The sequence below is a fragment of the Salvelinus alpinus genome, chromosome 9 (genome assembly GCF_045679555.1).
Source record: "Salvelinus alpinus chromosome 9, SLU_Salpinus.1, whole genome shotgun sequence".
Classification (NCBI taxonomy): Eukaryota; Metazoa; Chordata; class Actinopteri; order Salmoniformes; family Salmonidae; genus Salvelinus; species Salvelinus alpinus.
In genome coordinates, this window is record NC_092094.1 from 51,358,133 (window position 1) to 51,382,662 (window position 24,530).

At 45.8% G+C, this 24,530-nt stretch overlaps 1 protein-coding gene across 1 annotated transcript; it reads left to right on the forward strand.

The window, feature by feature from the left end:
* Positions 1-2,862: 2,862 nt before the first annotated feature.
* On the forward strand, positions 2,863-23,742 carry LOC139530317 (F-box only protein 40-like). Its single transcript, XM_071326607.1, has 7 exons — positions 2,863-3,013; positions 12,034-12,076; positions 12,346-13,557; positions 21,814-22,100; positions 22,337-22,468; positions 22,550-22,898; positions 23,100-23,742. Exons 2-7 carry the CDS (start codon positions 12,074-12,076, stop codon positions 23,313-23,315), a joined length of 2,199 nt encoding a protein of 732 aa, XP_071182708.1. The 5' UTR covers positions 2,863-3,013; positions 12,034-12,073; the 3' UTR covers positions 23,316-23,742.
* The last annotated feature ends 788 nt before the right edge of the window (positions 23,743-24,530 follow it).

Here is a 24,530-nt window from a genome sequence, read left to right on the forward strand (position 1 = left end):
AAGGCTCTCCCCCGCCCTCCTTTTGGCAAATCTGACCATGACTCGATCTTGTTGCTCCCCTCCTATAAGTAGAAACTAAAACAGGAAGCCCCTGTGCTTAGGTCTATCCAACTCTGGTCTGACCAATCGGATTCCACGCTTCAAGATTACTTCGATCACGTGGACTGGGTCACGTGGTATCGGATTTGTTCCGGGTAGCCTCAGAGAATAACATTGACGTATACGCTGAATCGGTGAGTGAGTTTATAAGGAAGTGTATAGGAGCTGTTGTACCCACTGTGACTATTAAAACCTTCCCTAACCAGAAACTGTCGATTGATGAAATATTAGCGGAAAACTAATTTTTTTAAAGTGTTTTACAGCGAAAACACAATATAGCGTTATATTAGCTTACTACAATCGCTAACACACAACACCATTGATTCAAGGAAAAAGGTGGCGATAGCACAGTTCGACAGATATATGAAATAGCATCCCAAATTGGGTCCTACCTTTGTTGATCTTCCATCAGAATGTTGTACAAGGGGTCCTTTGTCCAGAACCTTCTTTGTTTGGATTCAGAACGACCTCTTTCCCTCTTGAATTAGCAAGCACACTGGCCATGCGGCGCTAAGCTCTCCTTCGTGAACAAAGTCAAACAACGCAACACGCCTAACGTCCCGAATAAATTTCAATAATATAATAAAACTATATTGAAAAAACATACTGTAGGATGATATTGTGACATGTATCAAATAAAATCTAAGCCGGAGATTGTATTCGCCCATAACGACAGCTTTCCAGAAAGCGATTCCAGGTCCAACTTCGCGCTTTCGAAAAAAAAAAAAATGGCGGACCTCTCATTCCAAGATGATTTATTCCACCTCAGAACAAGATAATCAACTCATTTCTGCTCTCACTTCCTCTTGAAATCCAGGGGAAGGTGTATGAAGTGTCATGCCCATTTATAGGCAAGCTCTTGAACAGAGACCTCGCGTTCAGAAATCTCACTTCCGGATAGGAAGTGGGCTGCAGAATGAGTTCTGTTTCACTTAGAGAAATAATTCAAACGGTTTTAGAAACTAGAGAGTGTTTTCTATCCAATAGTAATAATAATATGCATATTGTACGAGCAAGAATTGAGTACGAGGCCGTTTGAAATGGGCACATTTTTCCAAGTTACTCAATACTCCCCCTGCAGCCATAAGAAGTTTTTAACACTTAACAAAGAGCTGCTGTTAGTTTCAGAATGGGTGGCAAGGAATAAGTTAATCCTAAATATTTCAAAAACGAAAACCATTGTATTTGGGACAAATCATTCGCTAAACCCTAAACCTAAGCCAGGTCCTACAGGCCCTCGTTTTGTCACACCCGGACTACTGTTCAGTCGTGTGGTCAGGTGCCACAAAGAGGGACTTAGGAAAATTACAATAGGCTCAGAACAGGGCAGCACGGCTGGCCCTTAAATGTACACAGAGAGCTAACATTAGTGATAGGCATGTCAATCTCTCATGGCTCAAAGTGGAGGAGAGATTGACTTCATCACTACTTGTTTTTGTAAGAAGTGTTGGCAAGCTGAATGCATTGAGCTGTCTGCTTAATGTACTGGCACACAGCTTGGACACCCATGCATACTCCACAAGACATGCCACCAGAGGTCTCTTCACAATCCCCATGTCCAAAACAGACTATGGGAGGCGCAAAGTACAATATAGAGCCATGACTCCATGGAACTGATGCAAGTAGTGGAATCCAATTAAGAAAACGGATAAAAATACACCTGTGAAACAGCGAGGACTGTGAGGAGACAGGCACACAAACACTAATATATACACACGTACAGTGTAATATTGTTGTATGGTGGAATTATACATTTTGTTTTGTAGTGGTGTAATAATGTTATATGATGTACTGTTTTATATGTTGTTTTATATGTAATATATTAAGTGACTTAATGTGTTTGAACCCCAGCAGCTAATGGGGATCCCTAATACATACAAATACAAACACTGCCTGGAAATAACCGTATTTTGCATGGACATTGCCATTGATGACTTACACCATTTTAAAGTAGTCAACTGGGTGGGACTTCCCATGGTTTTAGGAAGGATCACACAATTACATCCAGGTCATCAGGAGGGATCTGCCAAGGAATTATACTTGTGAGCAAATATTCCATAACTGCAGGTGAAAGTAAATCGGCAACCTTGGCTTCATACCTGTTCAAACAACACACTCCAGGTGGCAGTATGCACCGTTTAAGTGTGTTAACCAACTCAAGTAGTATAATAAGAAAATTGACTTCTTCAAAATGGAGATGGCCTCAATGGCACTGCCCAATGGGATACAAAGATGTGATGTTCAACTAAGTCCATGTGAGGAAGACTCCATGTAGTGGTTGTTTACGAAACAACTTGCATGAAAGTAAAGCTATGATTGCCCCAGTTGGGTATCAACTCCTGCCTCCCAGTCTTAGTATAGTATAGCCCTACCCCTCAGACAAGCCTTGATGGCCCCTTGTAGAGCTGAAAACAACTGAATGGGTGTAAGCAATATGGCAAGCAACTCTGTCCAACCCACAAAAGCCTGCCTGCCTAACCCATGACAGTTTCTACCATGGGGAGACAGTCAGACACACTGACACTTATCATTAAAGACACACTGAACTGATTGACAACATGACACCCATGTTGAATCTATAACGCCTTGAAACACTAATGAAATATGTGCAGTGGTTTCCTTCTGTCTGTCTCACGGTGTAACCTGACTCCACTGCTCCAGAGAGAGACCCCCTTCACCCTGTGGACCAGAATGCAACCTGGCTATATTTAAACTGCCCTGGTCAATGTCGTAATGAATTTTCAGGACTGTAACGCATGCAGGGATGACTGACTGACTAACCGACTGTCTGTATGACTGACTGTCTGACTGATGAGGTGACTGACTGGAATAGTTATTATAAAAGCTAAAAGCTGGACCTCAGCCTCAGAGGAGAGAGAGACAAGAAGAAAGACTCTTCAGCGTTGATACCCTGGTAAGACAACACTGTGTCAGATTAGTAAGTACACTGTTCTGAACTCCTGGTTCTGGAGGGTTGCAGTCAAGGTTGAGATCAATTGCATTTCTATTCAGACAATTCAGGAAGTAAACTGAAATTAAAATGTTTTTCTCATATACAAGCACTGAGTTTTTTTTTTATTGGAGTTGTAATTTTTGTTTATTTCTTGAATTGACTGAATTAAATGGAATTGAGGTGGTGACACTACTAAGCAACACTAGTCGCTCAGTTCGCCACACTGATTTAAGACAATGCCCTAACCCTGGTTGCAGTATGAACCGGGTTCTGCCCTAGCCCAGCACTAACACATGATATTCAGCTAATCAAGGTCTTGATGAATTAGTTGATAATTTAAATCAGGTGTATTAGTGTTGGGTTGGGACAAATACCTCCACACGCCGCAGCTCTCTTGGACCACAAGTGATATACTGTAAATTCTGGATTAGAGGTAAATTCTGGATTGACTCCTAGCCACACAGACAGACTAGATAGACAATTGTGTGCCAAATTCACACTTTTTTTGGACATTTCTGGTCATAGAGAAGCTACAATAGTCAAAAAACCTATTTGATTGAGTTGAAGTTGTAGTCTAGTTGAAGTTATAGTCTAGTTGAAGTTATAGACTAGTTGAAGTTATCGTCTAGTTGAAGTTATCGTCTAGCTGAAGTTATAGTCTAAAGTTATAGTCTAGTTGAAGTTATAGTCTAGTTGAAGTCGTAGTCTAGTTGAAGTCATAGTCTAGTTGAAGTTATAGTCTAGTTGAAGTTAGTCTAGTTGAAGTTATAGTCTAGTTGAAGTCATAGTCTAGTTGAAGTCGTATTCTAGTTGAAGTTATAGTCTAGGTGAAGTTAGCAGAAGTTTACTAAGGGTTGGTAATAGGCTGATTGGTCGGCTATTTGAGCCAGTAAAGGGGGCTTTACTATTCTTAGGTAGTGTCACGTTCCTGACCTGTTTTCCTTTGTCATGTATTTGTTTTAGTTGGTCAGGGCGTGAGTTGGGTGGGTTGGTCTAGGTTTGATTTTCTATGTTGGGATTTTGTGTTCGGCCTGGTATGATTCTCAATCAGAGACAGCTGTGAATCGTTGTCCCTGATTGAGAATCATACTAAGGCAGCCAGGGTTTCACTTGTGTTTTGTGGGTGTTTGTTCCTGTGTCAGTGTTTGGGCCACACAGGACTGTTTCAGGTTAGTCACGTTTGTTGGTTGTTGTATTTTGTAGTGTTTGTTGTTTTCCCATTAAAATATGAATACTCACCAATCCGCATCTTGGTCCGATACATGCTCCTCCTCGTCTGAGGAGGAAAACGACTACGACAGCCGTTACAGAAACACCCACCATAACAGGACCAAGCGGATTGGAGAAGGAAGGCAAGAACAACAGCAATGGGGAAATGAGGAATGGACTTGGGAGGAAATCCTAGACGGTAAAGGACCCTGGGCAGAGCCAGTGGAGTGTCGCCGCCCCAAAGCGGAGAGGAGGTTTTATGAGGCGAAAGCAAGGCAGAGCGGCTGGAAGCCCGAGAGGCTCACCCAAAAATTTCTTGGGGGGAGGCTAAAGGGGAGTGTGGCGAAGCCGGGTTGGATACCCGAGCCAACTCCCCGGGCTTACCGTGGAGTGAGAGGGCGTCGTACTGGTCAGACACCGTGTTATGCGGTGGAGCGCACGGTGTCCCCAGTACGCGTGCTTAGCCCAGTGCGGGCTATTCCACCTTGCCGCACTGGGAGGGCTAGGTTGGGCATCGAGCCGGGTGCCATGAAGCCGGCCCAACATATCTGGCCTCCAGTACGTCTCCTCGGGCCGGCGTACATGGCACCAGCCTTACAGGTGGTGTCCCCGGTTCGCCTGCATAGCCCAGTGCGGGCTATTCCACCTCGCCGCACTGGCAGGGCTACGGGGACCATTCAACCTGGTAGGGTTGGGGAGGCTCGGTGCTCAAGAGCGCGTGTCCTCCTTCACGGTCCGGTATATCCGGCGCCACCTTCCCGCCCCAGCCCAGTACCTCCAGTTCCAGCACCCCGCACTCGCCTTATGGTGCGTGGCCCCAGCCCAGTACCACCAGTGCCTACACCAGGCTTCCAGTGCGTCTCCAGAGCCCTGTTCCTCCTCCACGCACTCTCCCTGTGGTGCGTGTCTCCAGCCTAGTACCACCAGTTCCGGCACCACGCACCAAGCCTCCTGTGCGTCTCCAGAGCCCTGTACGCACTGTTCCTTCTCCCCGCACTCGCCCTGAGGTGCGTGCCCTCAGCCCGGTACCTCCAGTTCCGGTACCACGCACCAGGCCTATAGTGCGCATCGAGAGTCCAGTGTGCCCTGTTCCTGCTCCCTGCACTAGCCTTGAGGTGCGTGTCTCCAGTCCGGTACCACCAGTTCCGGCACCACGCACCAGGCCTACTGTGCGCCTCAGCAGGTCAGAGTCGGCCGTCTGCCCAACGGCGCCTGAACTGCCCGTCTGCCCAACGGCGCCTGAACTGCCCGTCTGCCCAACGGCGCCTGAACTGCCCGTCTGCCCAACGGCGCCTGAACTGCCCGTCTGCCCAACGCTGTCTGAACTGTCCGTCTGCCAAGCGCCGCATGAACTGCCCGTCTGTATTGAGCCTTCAAAGCCGCCCGTCTGCCATGAGCCTGCAAAGCCGCCCGTCTGCCATGAGCCTATAGAGCCGTCCGCCAGACAGGAGCCGCTAGAGCCTTCCGCCAGACAGGAGCCGCTAGAGCCTTCCGCCAGACCGGATCAGCCAAAGCCTTCCGCCAGACCGGATCAGCCAGAGCCTTCCGCCAGACAGGATCAGCCAGAGCCTTCCGCCAGACAGGATCAGCCAGAGCCTTCCGCCAGACAGGATCAGCCATATCCGTCAGCCAGCCATGAGCAGCCAGATCCGTCAGCCAGCCATGAGCAGCCAGATCCGTCAGCCAGCCATGAGCAGCCAGATCCGTCAGCCAGCCATGAGCAGCCAGATCCGTCAGCCAGCCATGAGCAGCCAGATCCGTCAGCCAGCCATGAGCAGCCAGATCCGTCAGCCAGCCATGAGCAGCCAGATCCGTCAGCCAGCCATGAGCCGTACAGCCAGGATCCGCCAGAGCCGTACAGCCAGGATCCGCCAGAGCCGTCATCCAGCCAGGATCCGCCAGAGCCAGCCAGCCAGGATCCGCCAGCCAGCCAGGATCCGCCAGAGCCAGCCAGCCAGGATCCGCCCCTCAGTCCGGAGCTGCCCCTTATCCTGGTGCTGCCCCTTATCCTGGTGCTGCCCCTTATCCTGGTGCTGCCCCTTGGTCCGGTGCTGCCCCTTGGTCCGGTGCTACCCCTCGGTCAGGTGCTACCCCTCGGTCAGGTGCTACCCCTCAGTCAGGTGCTACCCCTCAGTCTGTTACTGCCCTTTGGAATAGTGGGATTGACATGGAGGGTGAATATTGGGAGGAGGCCACGGAAGCGGGGGTTGACTATGGTGGGGTGGGGACCACGACCAGCGCCAGAGCCGCCACCGTGGACAGACGCCCACCCAGACCCTCCCCTAGACTTTGTGCTGGTGCGCCCGGAGTTCGCACCTTAAGGGGGGGGGTTCTGTCACGTTCCTGACCTGTTTTCCTTTGTCATGTATTTGTTTTAGTTGGTCAGGGCGTGAGTTGGGTGGGTTGGTCTAGGTTTGATTTTCTATGTTGGGATTTTGTGTTCGGCCTGGTATGATTCTCAATCAGAGACAGCTGTGAATCGTTGTCCCTGATTGAGAATCATACTAAGGCAGCCAGGGTTTCACTTGTGTTTTGTGGGTGTTTGTTCCTGTGTCAGTGTTTGGGCCACACAGGACTGTTTCAGGTTAGTCACGTTTGTTGGTTGTTGTATTTTGTAGTGTTTGTTGTTTTCCCATTAAAATATGAATACTTACCAATCCGCATCTTGGTCCAATACATGCTCCTCCTCGTCTGAGGAGGAAAACGACTACGACAGCCGTTACAGGTAGGGGAATAACTTTTGCTTCCATCCAGGCCTGAGGGCACACTAGAAAGTAGCCTTAAATTTAAGATATGGCAAATAGCAGTGGCAATATCGTCTGCTATTATCCTCAGTAATTTTCCATCCAAGTTGTTAGACCCTGGTGGCTTGTCATTGTTGATAGACAACAATACATTTTTTCCTCTTCCACACTTACTTTACGGAATTCAAAATTACAATGCTTGTCTTTCATAATTTGGTCCGATATACTTGGATGGGTAGTGTCAGCGTTTGTTTCTGGCATGTCATGCCTAAGTTTGCTAATCTGGCTAATTAAAAAATCATTAAAATAGTTGGCAATATCAGTGGGTTTTGTGATGAATGAGCCAGCTGATTTATGATGGAGCTGAGTTTGCCTTTTTCATTTAAGGTGCTCCAAAGATTTTTACTATCATCCTCTATGTCATTTATCTTTGTTTCAAAGTGTAGTTTCTTCTTTTTATTCAGTTTTGTCACGATTTCTCAATTTGTAGTACATTTTCCAATCGGTTGTACAGCCAGACCTATTTGCCATCTCTTTTGCCTCATCCCTCTCAACCATACAATGTTTCAATTCCTCATCAATCCACGGGGATTTAACAGTTTTTCCGTCATTTTCTTAATGGGTGAATGCAAAGTAGTAACTGGGATAGGCAATTTCATAAATGTGTCAAGTGCAGCATCTGGTTGCTCGTCATTACACACCACGGACCAAAAACATAGGAATCACTACAAAATTACGTACTATACTGGCTTTCCTAGATATGGCTACTATATTGTGATCACTACATCCAATGGATTTGGATACTGCTTTCAAACTAATTTCTGCAGTATTAGTAAAGATATGATCAATACATGTTGATTTCATTTATGTGCTGTTTGTAAATACCAAGGTAATTTGATTGATAACCTGAACCAGGTTGGAGGCACTAATTACAGTTTGAAGCTTTTTCTTTTTTGAGTGGGCAGGCTGATGAAAGCCAGTCAATATTTAAATCACCCAGAAATTATACGTCTCTATTGATATCACAGATTATCAGGCATTTCACACATGTTATCCAGATACTGACTGTTAGCACCTGGTGATCTATAGCAGCTTCCCACCAGAATGGGCTTTAGGTGAGGCAGATGAACCTATAGCCATATTACTTCAACAGTATTTAACATGAGATCCTCGCTAAGCTTTACAGGAATGTGGCTCTGAATATAGACCACAGCACCGCCCCCGTATGGCATTTCTATCTTTTCTGAAGATCTTATAACCATGTATTGCTACCACTGTACCATCAAATGTATTATCTAAGTGAGTTTCAGAGATTGTCAGAACATGAATGTCATCTGTTACTAGCAAATGATTGATTTCATGAACCTTGTTTCTTAAGCTACATATGTTAATGTGGGCTATTTCTAACACTTTTCTGGGATGCTTGATTGTTTTTCTTGCATTACTGGGAAGATTGTCAGAGGTAAACATGCTCGGGTTATTTTTATTTGTGCAGGGTAAGCTGCACACAGTGGACTTCCTGCTAGGGCAGACCACCTCAGTTTTAACAGTATAATTCTGGTTCATAGCCATATATTACTGCATACAATAGCTGTAGGTTCAACAGAGGCATTCAGGGCAGTAAGAGGGACATAAATTAGGTTACTTACATTGTGTCTATCATTTGAATGGTGTTTCCTCTGACACATTGGTGCAGCTGGGCGGGTGATCAGAAGTGCAGTTTGGCGGGTCATGTTTCGGGGGATGCATGACTCGACCTTTGCCTCTCCCCTGCCCGTTGGGGAGTTGCAGCGATGAGACAAGATCGAAATTGGAGAGAAAAGGGAGAAGAATAAAAAATATTCTACAACTTGATTGGAGTCCACCTGTGGTAAATTCAATTGATTGGACAGGATTTGGAAAGGCACACACCTGTCTATATAAGGTCCCACAGTTGACAATGCATGTCAGAGCAAAATCCAAGCCATGAGGTCTAAGGAATTTTCCGTTGAGCTCCAAGACAGGATTGTGTTGAGGCACAGATCTAGGGAAGTGTACCAAAACATTTCGGCAGCATTGATGGTCCCCAACAACACATTGGAACTACCAAGACTCTTCCTTGAGCTGGCCGTCCAGCCAAACTGAGCAACCGGGGGAGAAGGGCCTGGTCAGGGAGCTGACCAAGAACCCGATGGTCACTCAGAGCTCCAGAGCCCCTCTGTGGAGATGGGAGAACCTTCCAGAAGGACAACCATCTCTGCAGCACTTCACCAATCAGGCCTTTATGGCCAGACAGAAGCCACTCCTAAGTAAAAGGCACATGACAGCCCACATGGAGTTTGCCAAAAGGCACCTAAAGACTCTCACACCATGAGAAACAAGATTTTCTGGTCTGATGAAACCAAGATTGAACACTTTGGCATGAATGCCAAGTGCCACGTCTGGAGGAAACCTGCCACCATCCGTACGGAAAAGAATGATGGTGGCAGCATCATGCTGTGGGCATGTTTTTCAGCGGCAGGGACTGGGATACTAGTCAGGTGTGAGGAAAAGATTAACGGAACAAAGTACTGAGAGATCCTTAATGAAAACCTGCTCCAGAACCCTCAGGACCTCAGACTGGGGTGAAGGTTCACCTTCCAACAGGACAACTACCATAAGCACACAGCCAAGACATTGCAGGAGTGGCTTCGGAACAAGTCTCTGAATGTCCTTGAGTGGCCCAGCCAGAGCCCGGACTTGAACCCGATCAAAAATCTCTGGAGAGACCTGAAAATATCTGTGCAGCAAAGCTCCCCATCCAAACTGACAGAGCTTGACAGGATCTGCAGAGAAGAATGGGAGAAACTCCCCAAATACAAGTGTGCCAAACTTGTAGCGTCATACCCAAGAAGACTCGATGCTGTAATTGCTGCCAAAGGTGCTTCAACAAAGTACTGAGTAAAGGGTCTAAATACTTATGTAAATATAATATTTCAGATATAAATTTTTAATACATTTGCAAAACAAAATGTAGAATCAATTTTAGAATAAGGCTGTAACGTAACAAAATGTGGAAAAAGTCAAGTGGTCTGAATTCTTTTTGAATGCACGGTAGGCCTAAAGCCGACAAATAAAAACAGTAGAAAATATCCTGATAAAAATTCATGCTATTTCAATTTCATTCATCTCTCTACTCCGCCAGTCTGCCTTCCTTTCTATCTGTCTTGACTTGCGCTATCACTAGGGAAGTGCAACATTATATCAAATCAATCAACTGGTACCAAACACAATGTTAGGATAGAAGCAAGGGGAAATAATGCTCAAGTTGAGATAAATACAAGAGATGATTTGGACAGCGACATAAACATGATGATATTCTTATGAATGTACAGTGATGATGCAACTGTTGGTTGGCATAGTGATGCATAGTGTGCCTGTGATGACCAATACAGCAGGGCTTGGAACACTGCTCGTCCAGTCAGGATCCAAACAACAACAAAATGAACTTTAAAAAATGGATTAAACAGCATCTAAAGGAACGGCGGGGACTGCGAGGTGACGCACACACAGACATACTCTAACACACATCTGTTTTTTAGTTGTATTGTTCGTATTATTTTGGGGTTTGCGTGACTGTCCTTGTCTATCACTGTATCAGTGTTTCGTTACTTTCTTAGTGTTTTATTTGGATCCCAGGAAGAGTAGCTGTAAAAGCTAATGGGGATCCAAGTAAATAAACAGGTAAATGGGTTGACTGGAACGACAACGCCGTTTATCCGTGACTGTATTCAGAAAATACATCATGGGGGAAGTTAGGTCATGTTGTAAATGTATTCATTTATGCAAATGTAGGAAAATCATTATATTGTTCGTAAACTACACTGAACAGAATTAGAAATGCAACATGTAAAGTGTTGGTCCCATGTTTCATGAGTTGAAATAACAGATCCCGGAAATGTTCCATTCACACAAAAAGCTTATTTCTCCAAAATGCTGTCCACAAATTTGTTTACATTCCTATTAGTGAGCGTTAATCCATCCACCTGACAGGTGTGGCATATCAAGAAGCTGATTAAACAGCATGATCATTACACAGGTGCCCCTTGTTCTGGAGACAATAGAAGGCCACTAAAATGTGCAGTTTTATCACAAAACACAATGCCACAGATGTCTCAAATGTTGAGGGAGTGTGCAATTGGCATGATGACTGCAGGAATGTCTCACAACCGCAGACAATTGCATTTCATCGATGTCAATTTGTTTACAAAGAAATACCTTGACGAGATCCTGAGGCCCATTGTGAGGCCCAATCTTTTAAGGTATCTGTGACCAACAAATCCATAGATTAGGGCCTAATTTATTTATTTCATTTGAATGATTTCCTCAACTATAAGTCAGTAAAATCTTTGAAATTGTTGCATGTTGCAATTATAGTTTTGTTCATTGTATTTTAAACATGTTTTTACTTGTTACGTTGATATAAAGTGACTAGAGGGGACAGGAAAGACAGGGGAAAACATGGACTACATTCCGATTCTCTACCTTACCCAGAATTGCGCACTTGTATGAGGAATATGGTGGAAACTCCCACCAGGTATGCTTGCACCAATCCAATGCTTTTAAATACATAAGGGGGAGTGAACGAGTGCACACTTCTGGACAAGGGGTAGATCATAAGAACACAGACGTTGTGTCAAATAGGTAGTGGGACGGATTCGTACCCATGCCAACACCATACACCACCACCCGTAGGGGTGGTGGGACTAACCGCTGGACCACCCCCCAGGCCTCTAGCTGACAATGTCTATTCTTGTTTTATGGTTGTGTACATAAAGGAAGGAGGGCACAACATTGAGTATATTAGGACAGTATGATTACATGTCTTTATGGCAGATTAATGACAGTTTACATGCAAACAACGTTAATGTGATTCCCATGATAGTCCAATCAGATGATTGTCTGTGTTAAATCTGTACTGTTATTGTTTGTTGTTATTACCTCTAGCTTTAGGGAGGTTGAGACAAAACAACTTTATTGACTAATCATATCAATTATTTGTTTTTTCAGGATATTCACCAATTATTTGACACACTGAAGGTCTGTGAATATGGTAAGTTCAGAATTAATTTGAACTCAAAATGAATCAAATTTCAATAGCTATTGAAACCAAATAACGACAATCATAAAATGGGAAATTATTAAAACAGAGTTTATGTTTTTGATTGAGAGTAGTTTTGACTCTTTGCCTATGTTCTTTGCCTATGACTATCTCTCTCTTGCTTTGTCCCTCCCTCTTTCCCTCTCTCTGTTTTTCTCGCTCTCTCCCTCACTCTCATTTCCTCTACCTCCCTCTCTCCCTGTGTCTTGCCCTCCCCTAAGGTTCGTCCTTCCCGCCCCAGAGGTCACCGCCACTGTGACAGCTGTTTCAGCCAGTACTGCAAGGCCCCTGTGGAGATCTCGGTGTCATGTGTGCTCATCCCCTGCCGCCTGCTGTGTGGCGCCATCTTTCACCTGTGCAAAGAGGAGGAGCATGCGCTACTCTGCCCCAATGAGAGGGTGCCATGCCTAAATGCGGGCTTCGGCTGTCCAATCAGCATGCCCCGTTCCTGGCTGGCGGCCCACCTGCAGGTCTGTCCAGCCAGCGTGGTGTGCTGCTCCATGGAGTGGAACCGCTGGCCAGCCGAGGACGCCCAGTCACACACACATTCGGCCCTGCAGCATAACCTAGTGAAGGAAGAGGAGGAGGGAGGAGGACACGGCGAGGCGCTGGACCTGGCCATGGCTCTGAGAGATCAGCACCATTTGTTCCACTCCCTGAAGATGAAGAATCTCTTCCCTGAGCTGATTGAGAGGGTGGAAGAGGAGGAGAGGGAGGAGCAGAGGAGAAGGGAGGGGAGGAGGAGGGAGAAGGAAGAGAAGAAGAGGGAGAGGGAGGCCATGGAGGCACAGGGGGTGGATGGAGGAGTGTCTTTCCCTAACAGGGTTGGCTGTGTGTCTCCTGCTAATCGAGGATGGTATGGACCCCTCCCTGAGAATATTCAGGAGGCGGTTAGGGAGAGGGACAGAGAGAGGGAGGAGGAGAGAGAGCTGACCCAGGAGGAGAGGGAGGAGCTGGCCAGGGGAAGGGTGGTAGGATCAGAGGGCCCGGTGGCCTACGTCTGGGAGCGCATGTTTAACATGGAGAGGGGAGGCTGCATGATAGCTGAGGCTAACCAAGAGGCAGTGGCAAGGGGCAGAGGTCAGGGTCAAGCATCAGGAGTTAGAGGTCAAGAGATGGAGTCACATCAATCACAGACCCTGACCACCACAGGGACACAGGCACTTAATGACACACACACACACACAGACACACGCCCCAACCCCCAGTGCGTGGCCTGTCTGGCCGGCACTAAGAAGAAGCAGATGTATTACTGCAGCCAGCTGGAGCCCATGAAAATCAACACAGTGAGGACCTTTAAGATTCCCACCAGCTTCACGGCCAAACACACACGCATCAGGAACCCCGGACACCGGAAGAGGGTGGACGCGGCTGTGGACACCAGCGACCTGGGGGTGGAGCCACAGGACATGCCTATCTGGGAGGAGGTGCAGGTGAGAGTTCAAGGTAGTTGCGGACCGATAGTCTCCCGTTATAGTTCATTAGTCTCCTATTAGCATCAATTCATGCCTAACTGAACATTTGGACCCACCTCGGAGGAAGTTGCCGCACCTATTTTGAGTAATTCCTTTCCCAGAGCGGAAATTCTCATTTAAGCTAGCACATATTCAGGAATTGGGGGTGTGAACGTCGTGGTGATTTCCATGTGTAGCAGAGAAATAATGACAAATAAGATACTGACCGACAGCTGTCAGAGTAACTAGCTAGTATGCTAACCGTAGCTGGCTAATGAAAGTTATGTGAGCGCTATTTCATTTAAGACGGTTGAAAATGATTATTTCTTAAAAAGACTACCAGCCTACCTGTCAAGAAATGAGTCTCAGCTACACCGTGCCTACACAAGCTGTTGACATGTTGACGTTTGTCTGACTCTTCCCGTTTGCTAATTCCAGCAAAACTGTGTCATATTCCAGATCTCATTAAGCTAGCTATATATCAATGCATTATCTGGGCTGCGATTCCGCAGAAAGAATATAAGCTCTGGTAATACGGATAGTCTAACTATTGAGACAATGGGCGAGTTCGTTTCGCATGTACCGGTGCCCCGGGTGGGTGGAGATTTCTCTTTAGGATCAATGGAATGGTTGAAAAAAGGGAGGTGCAAAAACATTAGTTTGCACCCCTTATTTTAATTTGCTCCATGGCTCAGGCAGCCAGGTGCAGGCTACAGCAAAAAGAAGGAAGAGGAAGCGAGACCCCACTTGCTGTTTTTCTCTGGATCAATTCAAGTCAATGAACTAAGTAGACCAGACCCATCTGCTATTGCATTTGTGTCTATGGGAGACCCACCCCATTAACACTAGAACCACTGGGCCTTGAGGGACTGGAGAAATTCTAACAGTGTAATTCATATATTTCATATATGCTATTGCTAAAATAATAATTTGGTTGTTTTCATGAAGGTATTAGGTAGCATTAAATATACGATTTATTTTCTCATTTCAAATAACAAACTAGCATTTTCATTAGTTATGTCACTGTAGAGTATACAGTATCAGTCAATCAAAAGTTTGGACACACTTAACTCATTCAAGGGTTTTTCTTTATTTTTATTCGTTTCTACATTGTAGAATAATAGTGAAGACATCAAAACTTTGAAATAACACATATGGAATCATGTAGTAACCCAAAAAAATGTTCATATTTGTGATTCTTCAAAGAACCATTCCTTTGCCTTGATGACAGCTTTGCACAGTCTTGGCATTCTTTCAACCAGCTTCATGAGGTCGTCACCTGGAATGCATTTAAATGAACAGGTGTGCCTTCTTAAAAGTTCATTTGCGGAATTTCTTTCCTTCTTAATGCGTTTGAGCCAATCAGTTGTGTTGTGACAAGGTAGTGGTGGTGTATAGAAGATAACCTTATTTGGTAAAAGACCAAGTCCATATTATGACAAGAACAGCTCAAAGAAGCAAAGAGAAACAACAGTCCATCATTACGTTAAGTCAATACGGAACATTTCAAGAACTTTGAAAGTTTCTTCAAGTGCAGTCGCAAAAACCATCAAGCGCTACGATGAACCTGGCTTGTATACAGTGTGTGCAAATGAAGTAAGGAGGTATGGCAATAAATAGGCTATAGTGGAGAAGTAATTACAATTTAGCAATTAACACTGGACCGATAGATGTGCAGATGAGGATGTGCAAGTAGAAATACTGGTGTGCAAAAGAGCAGGGAATAAATTATATAGGGATGAGGTAGGTAGTTGGTTGGATGGGCTATTTACAGATGGGCTGTGTACAGGACCCGTTCCTGTAGGTTCATGCTCTACAACATTCGCAGAGTACGACCCTGCCTCACACAGGAAGCGGCGCAGGTCCTAATCCAGGCACTTGTCATCTCCCGTCTGGATTACTGCAACTCGCTGTTGGCTGGGCTCCCTGCCTGTGCTATTAAACCCCTACAACTCATCCAGAACGCCGCAGCCCGTCTGGTGTTCAACCTTCCCAAGTTCTCTCACGTCACCCCGCTCCTCCGCTCTCTCCACTGGCTTCCAGTTGAAGCTCGCATCCGCTACAAGACCATGGTGCTTGCCTACGGAGCTGTGAGGGGAACGGCACCTCCGTACCTTCAGGCTCTGATCAGGCCCTACACCCAAACAAGGGCACTGCGTTCATCCACCTCTGGCCTGCTCGCCTCCCTACCTCTGAGGAAGTACAGTTCCCGCTCAGCCCAGTCAAAACTGTTCGCTGCTCTGGCACCCCAATGGTGGAACAAACTCCCTCACGACGCCAGGTCAGCGGAGTCAATCACCACCTTCCGGAGACACCTGAAACCCCACCTCTTTAAGGAATACCTAGGATAGGATAAAGTAATCCTTCTAACCCCCCCCTCCCCCTTAAAAGAGTTAGATGCACTATTGTAAAGTGGTTGTTCCACTGGATATCATAAGGTGAATGCACCAATTTGTAAGTCGCTCTGGATAAGAGCGTCTGCTAAATGACTTAAATGTAAATGTAAATGTAAATGTACAGCTGCAGCAATCGGAAAGCTGCTCTGACAGACGATGCTTGAAGTTAGTGAGGGAGATATAAGTCTCCAACTTCAGGGATTTTTGCAATTCGTTCCAGTCATTGGCAGCAGAGAACTGGAAGGAAAGGCGGCCAAAGCAGGTGTTGGCTTTGGGGATGACAAGTGAAATATACCTGCTGGAGCGCGTGCTACGGGTGGGTGTTGCTATGGTGACCAGTGAGCTGAGATAAGGCGGAGCTTTACCTAGCAAAGACCTATAGATGACCTGGAGCCAGTGGGTTTGGCGACGAATATGTAGCGAGGACCAGCCAACGAGAGCATACAGGTCGCAATGGTGGGTAGTATATGGGGCTTTGGTGACAAAACGGATGGCACTGTGATAGATTTGTTTGTAGAGTGTTGGAGGCTATTTTGTAAATGACATCGCCAAAGTCAAGGATCAGCAGGATAGTCAGTTTTACTAGGGTATGTTTGGCAGCATGAGTGAAGGAGGCTTTGTTGTGAAATAGGAAGCCAATTCGAGATTTAACTTTGGATTGGAGATGCTTAATGTGAGTCTGGAAGGAGAGTTTACAGTCTAACCAGACACCTAGGTATTTATAGTTGTCCACATATTCTAAGTCAGAACCGTCCAGAGTAGTGATGCTAGGCGGGCGGGCAGGTGCGGGTAGCGATCGGTTGAAGAGCAAGCATTTAGTTTTACTAGCGTTTAAGAGCAGTTGGAGGCCACGGAAGAAGTGTTGTATGGCATTGAAGCTCGTTTGGAGGTTTGTTAAAGTGGCTAGTGATACATTTATTACATCAAGATGGCAAGATGCAGTAGATGGTATAGAGTACAGTACATACATATGAGATGGGTAATGTAGGGTATGTAAACAATATATAAAGTGGCATTGTTTAAAGTGGATAGTGATACATTTATTACATCAATTTTTCCATTATTAAAGTGGCTAGAGTTGAGTCAGTATGTTGGCAGCAGCCACTCAATGTTAGTGATGGCTGTTTAACAGTCTGATGGCCTTGAGATAGAAGCTGTTTTTCAGTCTTTCGGTCCCTGCTTTGATGCACCTGTACTGACCTTGACTTCTGGATGATAGCGGGGTGAACATGCAGTGGCTCGGGTGGTTGTTGTCCTTGATGATCTTTTTGGCATTCCTGTGACATCGGCTGGTGTACGTGTCCTGGAGGGCAGGTAGTTTGCCCCCGGTGATGCGTTGTGCAGACCTCACTACCCTCTGGAGAGCCTTACGGTTATGGGTGGAGCAGTTGCCGTACCAGGCGGTGATACAGCCCGACAGGATGCTCTCAATTGTGCATCGTTATTTTTATTTATTTAACCAGGTAGGCTAGTTGAGAACAAGTTCTCATTTACAACTGCGACCTGGCCAAGATAAAGCATAGCAGTGTGAACAGACAACAACACAGAGTTACACATGGAGTAAACAATAAACAAGTCAATAACACAGTAGGAAAAAAAACAAAATGAGTCTATATACATTGTGTGCAAAAGGCATGAGGTAGGCAATAAATAGGCCATAGGAGCGAATAATTACAATTTAGCAGATTAACACTGGAGTGATAAATCATCAGATGATCATGAGCAAGTAGAGATACTGGTGTGCAAAAGAGCAGAAAAATAAATAAATAAAAACAGTAAGGGGATGAGGTAGGTAAATTGGGTGGGTTGTTTACAGATGGACTATGTACAGCTGCAGCGATCGGTTAGCTGCTCAGATAGCAGATGTTTAAAGTTGGTGAGGGAAATAAAAGTCTCCAACTTCAGCGATTTTTGCAATTCGTTCCAGTCACAGGCAGCAGAGAACTGGAAGGACAGGCGGTCAAATGAGGTGTTGGCTTTTGGGATGATCAGTGAGATATTCCTGCTGGAGCGCATCTGTAAAAGTTTGTGAGTGTTTTTGGTGACAAGCCGAATTTCTTCAGCCTACTGCGCTGCTGCGCCTTCTTCACCACGCTGTCTGTGTGGGTGGACCATTTCAGTTTGTCCGTGATGTGTACGCCGAGGAACGTAAAACTTTCCACCCTCTCCACTACTGTCCCGTTGATATGGATAGGGGGCTGCTCCCTCTCCTGTTTCCTGAAGTCCACGATCATCTCCTTTGTTTTGTTGACATTGAGTGTGAGGTTCTTTTCCTGACACCACACTCCGAGGGCCCTCACCTCCTCCCTGTAGGCCATCTCGTCATTGTTGGTAATCAAGCCTACCACTGTAGTGTCGTCTGCAAACTTCAAGATTGAGTTGGAGGCGTGCATGGCCACGCAGTCGTGGGTGAACAGGGAGTACTGGAGAGGGCTGAGAACGCACCCTTGTGGGGCCCCAGTGTTGAGGATCAGCGGGGTGGAGATGTTGTTACCTACCCTCACCACCTGGGGGCGGCCCGTCAGGAAGTTCAGGACCCAGTTGCACAGGGTGGGGTTGAGACCCAGGGTCTCGAGATTAATGACGAGTTTGGAGGGTACTATGGTGTTAAATGCTGAGCTGTAGTCAATGAACAGCATTCTTACATAGGTGTTCCTCTTGTCCAGAAGGGATAGGGCAGTGTGCAGTGTGATGGTGATTGCGCCGTCTGTGGACTTATTGGGGAGGTATGCAAATTGAAGTGGGTCTAGGGTGGCAGGTAAGGTGGAGGTGATATGATCCTTGTCTAGTCTCTCAAAGCACTTCATGATGACAGAAGTGAGTGCTATGGGGCGATAGTCATTTAGTTCAGTTACCTTTGCCTTCTTGGGTACAGGAACAATGGTGGCCATCTTGAAGCATGTGGGGACAGCAGACGGGGATAGGGAGAGGTTGAATATGTCCATAAACACACCAGCCAGCTGGTCTGTGCATGCTCGGAGGACGAGGCTAGGGATGCCGTCTGGGCCGGCAGCCTTGCGAGGGTTAACACGTTTAAATGTCTTACTCAAGTCGGCCACGGAGAAGGAGGGCCTGCAGTCCTAGGTAGCGGGCCACATCGGTGGCACTATATTATCCTCAAAGCGGGCAAAGAAGGTTCTTAGTTTGTCTGGAAGAAAGACGTCGGTGTCAGTGACGTGGCTGGTTTTCTTTTTGTAGTCCGTGATTGCCTGTAGACCCTGCCACATACATCTCGTGTCTGAGCCGTTGAATCGCGACTACACTTTGTCCCTATACCGACATTTCACTTGTTTGATTGCCTTGCGGAGGGAATAACTACACTGTTTGTATTCGGCCACATTCCCAGTCATCTTTCCGTGGTTAATTGCGGTTGTTTGCGCTTTCAGTTTTGAGCGAATGCCGCCGTCTATCCCCGGTTTCTGGTTAGGGTAGGTTTTAATAGTCACAGTGGGTACAACTTCTCCAATGCACTTCCTTATAAACTCACTCACAGAATCAGCGTATAAAACGATATTATTCTCTGAGGCTGCCCGGAACATTTCCCAGTCCACGTGATCAAAACAATCTTGAAGAGTGGATTCCGATTGGTCAGACCAGTGTTGAATAGTTCTCATCACTGGTACATCCTGTTTGAGTTTCTGCCTACAGGGCGGGAGGAGCAAAATGGAGTCGTGGTCAGATGGATTCGTGGTCAGTCGTGGTCAGAAGGGAGGGCATGGGAGGGCCTTGTGGGACTATCATTTGTTTTTCAACGGGACAATGACCCAACACACCTCCAGGCTGTGTAAGGGCTATTTGACCAAGAAGGAGAGTGATGGAGTGATGCATCAGATGACCTGGCTTCCATAATCACCCAACCTCAACCCAATTGAGATGGTTGGGATGAGTTGGACCGCAGAGGGAAGGAAAAGCAGCCAACAAGTGCTCAGCATATGTTGGAACTCCTTCCAAGTGAAGCTGGTTGAGAGAATGCCAAGAGTGTGCAAAGCTGTCATCAAGGCAAAGGGTGGCTACTTTGAAGAATCTAAAATCTATTTAGAATTGTTAAAAAAAAACATTGGGTTACTGCTAGATTCCACATGTGTTATTTCATAGTTTTGATGTCTTCACTATTATTCAACAATTTAGAAAATATTAAAATAAAGAAAAACCCTTGAATGAGTAGGTGTGTCCAAACTTTTGACTGGTACTTTATGTAAAAACAAAATACCACAAAACCCACCAAAATTCAATTGTTCAATCAATTTTATTTGAGTGTTTTTGTATCAGCTATTAAACCGAAAACATAAGTGCTGGAGCTCCTTTTTATAAAGATACCTTTTTTACCCTAAACACAAAGACACACTGTCAGCAAAATGCACCATCAAATAATGAAAACAGCTTAAACATCATTATAAGCGCAAAGTGTGCTCGATAAATAGTGAAAATCAGCACAAAAGCAATAATGGCATTACAATTAATATAAGTGTCGCTATGACAGCAGTCATAAATAGTCAATTATTGTCAGCTCATGCTTACATGGCGTGCATTTTTACGCAATGACATCAGTTGGATTTCATTTAGCGCTTATTCCTTGTCCTAACAGTCGACACAAATCTTCCACTTTCCCTAGCTTGACACACTTCCCACAAACACGTCACTTGCAGGTGACACAAGTGTCTTGGGTTCTGTCTTTGTGCATCTGGCCACCTGGCACTGTCTCCTCCCCGGGAGCTGTGAGCAATTCTATCTCACGCAAAGGCTCCCATGGAATCTGTGCTGCTGCCTTGGCCCTCATTAGGTCTCAAACGTAGCCCTTATGCCAGACTCATGATGAAGTCTCTTCAAAACATCCACGCCAACCTATGGAACACAATAGAGTAGAAAACATTAGGATTATTTTCCCATAGGAAAAACATCATGTGTTCTGTCACTTCAAGCATTGTATACGTTTATCTATATGTATGGCAATAGGTATTATGCAATATTGACTTACCTTTGATTGTAGCAGCGATGACGCAGCACGTGCATCCATTCGTCTTGGTCTTCTTGCCATTGTAAATGAATTAAATCTCTCACTGTGTACTCCAAGTAGGCCAGAGTACACTGATAAAACTGCTTGGGTTTGGTGGACTGATATAGGGTACATTCACGTTTTAGTGATGACATAAATATCCATCATTCGCTTCCCCTTGCTCATCAACTCACCCATTTGCCCCCTTTCTCCCCATCATACATTAAGTAAAGTATCATATCTGTTGTTATACGTGTGAAATTAGTTTCGGTAAAGTTTAGGTTAAGTTTTGAGGCAATTATGGGGGTGATTATCAACTGGGCACTGAACATTCCAATGTCGGGAGAATGAGTGCAGCATGCCCTACTGTGGGGAAGAGGGGCAACGGGGAAAACCATTCAAATACAACATTCCCTACTAAAGCTGGTTATAACTCCAGTTCTGTTTGTGATATTAAAATCATATCAACAGCATTCAATATACGTACTTATGTAGGAAAAGTCAAGGACGGAGGAGGGAATGACTTAAAAAATAGCATAGTAATAAAATAAAAAATTAATGAGCAGTCAAAATTACGTAACTGACAATTTCTCCAAAATGGTAAACTATCTTTAACAAATATGCACGAAGCAGGCAGTACGGTTCTGTCACTTCAAGCACAAATGTATCATACTTTGACTAAAACAATGATTTATTGACTTACATCACGGGTAAACTCTGGCCATTGTCTTTCAGCTCGAAAAAGGTGGATTTCTAATGGTGTGGGCGTTTAATCTTGTCCAGCAACAGTGTAAAAAGTTAGGATGTGCATATCACTCACAAACCCTTCCTGCATGTATCCTCCAGGCCAGTCTGCTGTGTTCTCTGGAGAAGGAGCAGAGGGGTCACCTGATCGCTGAGTCACAGTCCAGCGATGCCCTCCTGAGCGACACGGGGACGCAGACCTACGCCTTCCTGTCAGCTCCGTTCAGTCGTGACACTTCATTGGCCAGTCTGACGGAGGACCGCCCCCTCCAGCTCCACCTCCAGCTGCAGGCGAAGGGTGTGACGGCCCGACACAACAAGTCTAGCTCCGCCTTCACCTTTCTCTGTGGACACACCTTCCAACGCAGAGAGTTCCCCAAACACTTCAGGTACTCCAAACACTTCAGGTAGCCCAAACACTTCAGGTCCCTCAAACACTTCAGGTATCTCAAACACTTCCAACAGAGAGAGTGCCGCAAAAACTTAATGTGCTCAAAACACTTCAGGTAGCCCAACCATTTCAGGTACCTGACCCTCTGCCGTGTAGTAGCCTTGATATGGCTTGATATAATTTAGTATGTTTTCTAGACAAATAAAATGAATGTTCCTCATCATTATTATTCAGGAACGTGCACAACGACATACAGATGTGTGCTAGTGGCTGGTTTGAGCAGAGGTGTCCCCTAGCCTACCTGGGCTGCACTTACAGCCAGAGGAGGTTCCAGCCCTCCACACACACTGCCACTGTCACCTACAAGTAAGAAAGCTCCCTCATAGAAACATACAGACAGCCCTTACCATTACCCTGACAATAACTTTATCTAACCTGTACCTCCAGCAAAGAGCTTAGTAGCTTCAGCCTGAGACCCACTGTCCCTGCCTCTCTAAATGAGGAGCCCCAATACTCCAAATCCCAGCCTGCTCCAGAACCAGTCTCAAACCTCAGGAGGCGAAGGTCGAGGGGTGGAGGAGGACGGGACCAGGACTCTCTGAGCACTCTGCCCTACGAGGTGCTGCACCACATGGCCAGCTTCCTGGACAGCTTGTCCCTGTTCCAACTGGCCCTGGTGTCCCACCTCATGAGGGAGGTGTGTTCCTCTCTGCTGCATGACAGGGGGATGGTCTCCCTCCTCTGGGAGAAGAAGACCTATAAGACTGGCATGGCCAAGTGGAAGGCCAAGAAGGTGGTGAGTTAGCCGAGATAGGAGAAGTTTCTAAATTAGTTTTTTACGGTGCTTTTCCTTTGTTGATTTCCTCTCCTCTCTTCTCCTTCCTCCTCTCTGCTCTCCTCTTTTTTGCTTTCTCCTCTTCTCTCTATTCCTTCCTCCTCTCATATTCTCCTCCCCTCCACTGTACTCTCCCTCCACTCCTCCCCTCCCTCTGCCCAGGTGTGGCAGTTCAGTACTCTGTTCTCTCCAGTAGAAGCATGGTGTTTTGACAACAATGTACCCTCCATGTCAGACCACCTGAAGGTGTGCCCTTACTACGAGATGGAGCCCAGGACCGAGCGTGTGCTCCTGCCTCACATTGTCAACAACAAATTGAACACAGACACACAAAGCAACAGCAATAGTCTGGTCACCCTGTTCCAGAAGAAGACTTGAATAGTGTTTCATAAGATTTAATAGTGGTTCATTAGCTTTCAATAGTAGTTCATAAGGTTTGAATAGTGGTTAATTTGTGCTGCACCTACAATCCTCTACCCTGAGTGCCTGTCTGTTTGTGCCATCATGCCAACTCCTTGTCACTCATTGTCATGCCAAACATGTATGGCTTGACAATAACAGCAATAGAGTTGGCAAGAGCATAGACATATCTGGGACCAAGTTAGCGATCCACTTAAAGAGCCACTGAACATGCCGATTGGCATGTGTGTTTTTCTGTTGCTCATTAGAAAAATGAGATTTCTCTCTTGGAAGTGCGTTTCCTGACTGATTCTGTGCTTGGTTAATGATGTTTGTCCCCCATGAGACACTGCGGAAGCCTATTTCACTTCCTCAAAATCCCCAGAATAAATCTAAGATAACTCAAGAGATCTGTAATACATTTGTACGTTTTTGCTAAGGATGATTTAGTTGCACAATTCTACATCTAACTAAGATGTTTGGTGCAGTATTTCTCAAGTTTAAAAAAATTGCAACGTGTTGTCTAATGTCGAAGTCGGAGCAGCTGGGCAGATCTGTCTCATAGTCTATGCTATTGTATAGAGAGCAATCACCGCAGCTGTTCACCCCATGTTAGTGGGCAAATTGACATCTTCAAATCAAAACCCAACCTTTATTAATTTACCCGTGGTGAAGCACAGATGTTCCAAACTGTCAGACTGGATGTGCAACTGGTCAACTGGAGTCAGGTGCAGGAGAGCAGAGATAAGTGAACAGGCACACTTTAATTGGCAGAAGCAAATCAGTCGGACGCAACAGCGTCACAACACTCCTGCCAAAGGCAAAAGCGAATAGCGCACTAGTCACACAAATAATGTACAACAATACAATACCACGGGTTCAAAACAATACCCGGAAAAACCCAGCCTGCCACGTCACACAATAAACGTAACGAACAACTACACACACAGACATGGGGGGAACAGAGGATAATATACACATAGAGTGATGAGGGGATGTAAACCAGGTGTGCGGGAAAACAAGACAAAACAAATGGAAAAGGAAAGGTGGAGCAGCGATGGCTAGAAGACCGGTGACGTCGACTGCCGAGTGCCGCCCGAACAAGGAGAGGAGCCGACTTCGGCGGGAGTCATGACACAAACTCCGTTTTAGAGTACAGCACACATTTTGTTGTAACCCCGGACAAAAACACTT